Source organism: Sminthopsis crassicaudata, chromosome 6 (assembly GCF_048593235.1).
Source record: "Sminthopsis crassicaudata isolate SCR6 chromosome 6, ASM4859323v1, whole genome shotgun sequence".
NCBI lineage: Eukaryota > Metazoa > Chordata > Mammalia > Dasyuromorphia > Dasyuridae > Sminthopsis > Sminthopsis crassicaudata.
The window spans coordinates 195,313,296-195,319,295 of NC_133622.1; the positions used below are offsets into that span (position 1 = coordinate 195,313,296).

The window sequence follows — 6,000 nt, forward strand, 5'->3', positions numbered from 1 at the left end:
GCACAGACTGAAGGAGTTTCCCCAGTAGGAGTTAACTATATCAGTGAAATCACAGATCATCCCACAGGGTGGGAAGAGGGGGAATGAGTGGCAACACCCAAAAATTCACACAATTGGTCATGTTACTCCTAGACTCAATCATTTTCAGTGGTTTCCTGTCATCAATCAAATAAATAATTCCTTTGCTTGCCCAATCCAGTTTCTCCTCCACATCTCTCCTACCTTATCTCATGGTATTACTGATGTTCCATCCTTTCCTCCCCATAGTATATCCCCCCTACACTTACCCTTTCACTTTGGTGTCATACTAAATATTTGAGGAACATTGTCCTCCTCTCATTCTTTACTGGCTGAACTCCTACTTAGTCTATAAATTTAAAATACTACCTTCTTTATTAATGATCATGTATAATCCTCAACAGGTCACTAACACATTGTTTACACATTTCTAATTCACTTACATAGCATGACCCAGAACTCTTAGTGGCTTTTTAAGCTATTAAAGCTTACGAAGAGGAGGATGAAGTGCCAGTTAATAAGGGTTAAGATTCTGGGGACACTCTGTGTTTTCTTTCTCAGTTATCTGTTCATGTCTTATCCCCTTCTAGATTACACAATACCTACCACAAAATTTGCTTCCAGACAGTTCTAGCTAAAGTTTAGATGAAGAAAAGAATTTCTTCTGGTTCAAGCTTTTTTATGAAGCAGTTCCAGCATTACTTAATCTCTCCAGGGGTGCATTCCCTCAGATGTTAAGATAACACTTTTATATAAAGTCTTCTCCTAGATCTCTTCTGGTTCTAAAGTTCTGTGATTTTTTTTAAGCTTTTGAATTGTGATAATTAAATACATTCATGCATAGAAAACCATAAGGGAAATCTTGTTGAATAAGAAAGCTACATCTCCTTCCTCCATTAGACCAAAAAAAGATGATTTCCTCAAGATCCCTTCTATGACCAAAGATTCCAAAATACCCTTCCTAGAGATTTATCATGCAAGTACTGATTTTCATTATTAATAGAAGACATAATACCAAGGTCCAATATCATGTTATTGGAGGCATTTTCAGACCATTTCCTGTATTACTACTAAACTCTTACATAGAGTGGAAAGAATAAAGGCATTAAGAGCAGATTCTAAGCAAAAGAATATACAGAGCCAATCTGAACCTCTAAGACAATTAAACTATGAAGTTTTAGAACACCATGTCAGACTGTTTACCTTGATTCGAGGCAGAGTAACAGTGGGTGGCTTTGCTTCTGCTATAAAACTATGAGTGAATCCTTTTTCTATAAGATAAGTTGTATAAGGCATGAATTGCACACCTTTTGATCCAAATACAAAATCGCCCCTCAAGCCATCTACCAGCATTATAACAACTTTCTTGAAGAGAGGAGGTGGAAGCTGGGTCCAATTGGAATTTGTTCCTACAAAGAATTTCAAAAGAGGAAAAGAATTTTAATTCCTTTGACACAAAATTATTAAACACAATATTAAAAATACACAAAGGTCTATTGCAAAATTATGGGATATTTACTAAACATTACTATAATAATATATACTACATATTACACATATTTATATAATTATGTATGTTTGAATCAAGAGTGGTTCAAAAGTCTCTAATCTATTAGTACGTTCATATAAACAAAAGAACCTTGCTATAAATATGCTCTGCTACTGAGCTGTAAATATGTCCTGCTATTGAACTTCATATTACCTGTAAACTACATTTCTTTCTCAAATAACTTTTGTAGTAATACAACCTCTCTAGACTTTCTACTACTACCTACCAGACCTTCTACTGGCAAGAAATGAAATGCATGTGATCAATACATATATTTAAAAGTCCGGCCAATGTGCTCTTTTATGATTCAAAAACAAAAATGCAACAGGATTTGCTTTAAGAAGCTTACATTCCATTGAAGGGATAACATGTTCAAATATAAGCATATAAAATATAAATTCAAGGTTTTTTAGGGGAAAGAAAGTATTAGCAGCTGGAGATAGAAGGGATCAAGTCACATCAACAGCATTTATTAAGTTTCTATTTTGTGCCAAGCAATGTGCTACATTAAAAAAACAAAGGAAGTTAAAAATCATATGTAAAAGGTAGTGTTTGAGTTGAATTTTGAAAGAAATGGGATTCTTAGATGCAGAGGTAAAGCAAAGAAATCATTCCAGACATGAAGAAGAGCCATAAAGAAAACATAGCAGAAGAGCAACAGAAATCAATATAATTCATAAAAGGAAATGAAAGAGCATAGCAAGCAAAAAATTCTAATAAGAAAACTGGAACATGTAACTTCTGGAAATGATGAAAAGGCTTTTCTGGAGGAAACATTTATGTTTATGATGGATCTTATTCTACTGGAGGATCAGGTAGGAAAATGATGTTACAGGGGACCAAAAGAAAGAAAAATCCATTAGGGATGGAGGCCATGATCTATCCAAACCAATACAAAAATTTATACAAAAAAAAAGGTAGGAAATTATTTTAAGACTTTGTCACTACAAATGAGTAACTGTTGGAAAAGTTGGCATATAATTTCTCAAGTTAAAAAACAAAAATTAAACTAGAGGGACTCTCAAGAGGACTGCCTGCCTACTTACTCAGGGACAGGATACAGGAGGAAAGACCCTAGTCAGAAATAACTACCAGTAGTATCTGATAAGGAACAAGAAAGCCAGTTCCTATGGACGCCAGTAAGCCAAAAAGAATTCAGTGGAGCTGGGCTTTGAGTAACTGCAACTGGGGTCTTCAACTATCAAAAAAGTACCAAACTCCAACATATATGGTACTGAGCTATCCAAAGTGCTGATGTGGAGGTTATCCCAAATTCAATACTGGCACTAGAAGCATAATTTTGGGAATGGGCAGCATGCAGCAGAGGGTGGATGGAAGTTGGGGAAGAGCGCAACACAAGTGGGGAGTCAATCAGCCTGGTTCTCAAGGCTAAGTGAGCTACAGCAAACTAAGGAAGGCAGATAAGGGAATAATAGGAGCCCATACTACAGGTGGACAACAGAAGGTCAAGAGCTGGGGGAATGAGGAGAGATATGGAAGGTATCAGTCTTCAAGCAGCGGTGTAAAAATCAAATAGAAATGAGAGCCACTAACCCAGAGATAGGGAGGCCGCAAAAGGGCTTAGTTTTAAAATGTAATATTATGTTCTATTCAGTTGCATTTTCATTTCTTTTGTTAAATTATTTCCCAAATATATTTTAATCTGGTTCAGGGCTCTCTGGAGTCCACCAGGCCTTATGCTTAATACCTCTGCTCTGGAGGTACTTGGATAATCCAAACACAGTAATGATTACTCACACTTGTGAGTTCATAAAGTACCTTTCACTTCTACTTAACATTAGAATATTATTAAGGTGGTTAAATAAATTTTCCATTACAGGAATAATATATCAGAGTAAAGACTTAAACCCAAGTCTTCTGAATCTAAGACCAGGACTCCCCATTTATGAAATGTCTAAATCAGGAATTAAAGACAGGTTTATTTTTTATTTTGCATTATTCACCATAGAATGTTACTGTGGCTTAAAATGTGTATGGGGAGGAGGGACATAAGTTGAGAGGGGGCTCTGTGAGAGAATTAGGGGAGAAAGTCACTCAACTCTGCAGGAAACCAAGAAGCAGTAAATGTACAGCAATATCATATTGTGCTATCTGCTCCAAATTCCAGGAAACTCTCTGGGTATCATCAGAAGCATCACCCCTAAAAGGGACAATTTACTTCCATATTGGTGGAAGATGTTTTAATACCAAGGCCTAGCAGGAAGAAAACTTCATGACTCTTCCTCTCCCCACTGCAGGGAAGGATAATAGGGGAGATATTAATAGGGAAGGGAAAATGTTTGTGTACCTCCCACAGGCTATTAAAAAAAAAAATCTGCCTTAGAGGCATTTTCACAGGGGTCAGTAGAATTCCAATAAAGCTAAGCTTTAAAACAGATCATTTACAGTTTTGAAGTATCATCCTTTTAAATACATGTTGATACTTTCTACACGGGAGGAATGGCTCTCTAACCACTGAGGATCACTTTCCCAGGTTGTTACATTCTGCTTAGCAATGAAGGAAGAGGAAAAGAAATTGACCAGCCCAGTAGCAAGCAAAGGCCTTTTTCCCCACTGTGGGCGGGGTTCTGGGAAGGATGATTAAAATCCAAGACCAGAGGAACTAGTTCTCACCAGGAGGGCAGATCGAGGAAACTCCTCCCCCCACCCTTTACATGAAGGAGGACCCAGAACCTCCAAGGACCGCTCCTTGCCTTAGGAGGGAATAAGAAGGGAAAGATCTAGAGGAATGAAGGGGAAGAGGAGTATGAAGGAGGACCCCTCCTCATCTATGATGTATGGGAGTCCAGGGGGAGAACAGAGTGGGAGGAGCGCCCCGCTGAGTGTGTGGAGAATACAAGCTCCAGGAGAGGGGCACGGAAGGGACGGCCCTCACGGACCTGAGGTGTATTAGGAAACAAGAAGGAAGCTGCTAGAAAAGGCATGAAGGGAACGCACTCCTCCTAACCTGAGGTGTATGAGGGGGGGCACAAGAGAGAGGTTCCCGGGGACAATTACGAATGGAAGAATAGTATAGAAGGGCTGGAAGGGAGAGACCCCTGCTCATCTAAGATGGGGGCGGGGGACAAAAGGGATCTTAGGAAGGAAAGGCGCGCCCCGCCCGCCCTGAGGTGTACTGGAGGTTAAAACAAGGAAGTCACAGGACGGGGCAGGGAGGGAACGAGCCCTCTCTCAAGAGGGGAAGGGGGCTCCAGGAAAGGGAGGAGAGGATAGGAGCGGAGCAAAGGGCCCCAGGACCCAGGGAGGGGAGGCCCGGCCTCCGTACCTGCCGCGGGCTCCGGCGCAGGGGGCAGGGGACGGACCCGGGACGCAGAGCGCACCGACACCGGGAAGAAACCCCGGAGAAAGACGGCGACCCCGAGCACCTCAATCACCACGCAGCTGGCTGCGAAGGCCCCGGAGCCCAGCCGCATGGTGGCGCGTGTGCCGCCGCCGGCCCCGCAGAGCCCAGGGCAGCCCCGGCTGGAGCTCGAGCCCGGCCCCAGCCAGGGACCTAACACCAGCCACCCGGTGCGCCAACAACACAGAATGAGCATGCGTACTTTGCAGCCAACGCTACGGGAGCGGGTTCCCGGGAACCCCTGTGATTGGTGCTTGGCTAAGGGAGGGCGGAGCTTTACAATCCTACCGGAAGTAAGTTCTCTACTGCTTCCGTCTAGTCCTTTTCTAGTTCTACTTGGACTTTGTAGTGCCGCCCTAATTTCCGTGTTGTAGTCATAGAACCCGGCACGTAGAACTGTTTTCTCAGACCGAGGTGTCCCCTCCTTCCCCGCCCCCAGAAGGGCGCTATTCTAGCTCAGATCCGTCCCTGGACGGTTCGGTCTGAGGTAATTTGCGGCCTTTCTGGGCAGGTGTCGCACATGCGCTAGCGTCTGCCCCTCGCCCTGTGGGCTTTCCGGCACGGGACCCCCAGAAACGTCGATTTTCCTCTCCCCCCTTCTGGGCTGAGATTGGGATAATTCTTTAATTTTGGAGGTTCGGAACGTAAACTTTCAGTGCGGGAACTCCTTGCACCAGGGCGGTTCAGAGGCTCGTTAATTACAAATGTGGTGACTTCCCTGGAAGAATAACAGTTCACATCTGATTGTTCGGTCTCAAGCCGACTTTTTCTCAAAAAAAAAAAAAAAAAAAAAAAAAACACACAACTAAATAACTGTGTCTGGACGCTTAGGGCTGTAAACTTCTTAAAATTCTTCTGAGGATCTAGCAATCCACCCATTAATTCTCTTTGCTACCTCTAAAGCCTGTGTCCCCTCTTTGCAGTAGTTCCAATATTCGAATGTTCTTAAAAGAACATTTAATTTTCTTTTGATTTTTTTTTCCGCAAGATTTTTGTTTGTAGCTGCAAAGACTTAGGTGAGGAGTTAAGATAAAGCAAAGCTATAGAAGTCACTCCTGGTCCTCACTGTGGA

At 42.1% G+C, this 6,000-nt stretch overlaps 1 protein-coding gene across 9 annotated transcripts in view; it reads right to left on the minus strand.

Moving 5' to 3' along the window:
- The window catches only part of PIGG (phosphatidylinositol glycan anchor biosynthesis class G (EMM blood group)), a 77,618-nt gene extending 72,497 nt beyond the window's left edge, over positions 1-5,121 (minus strand). For 8 of the 9 annotated variants that reach the window (XR_012483328.1, XR_012483329.1, XM_074274477.1 and 5 more), the window contains exons 1-2: positions 4,854-5,121; positions 1,222-1,427 (exon numbers count right to left, since the gene is read on the minus strand). Coding sequence is in view for 7 of the 9 variants with exons in the window: in XM_074274477.1 (XP_074130578.1) it covers positions 1,222-1,427; positions 4,854-5,001 (354 nt within the window). In the remaining 2 variants the exon portion in view is untranslated. The remainder of the gene's footprint in view (positions 1-1,221; positions 1,428-4,853) is intronic. The other variant, XM_074274475.1, reaches the window with a different exon arrangement.
- Between the last annotated feature and the right edge of the window lie 879 nt (positions 5,122-6,000).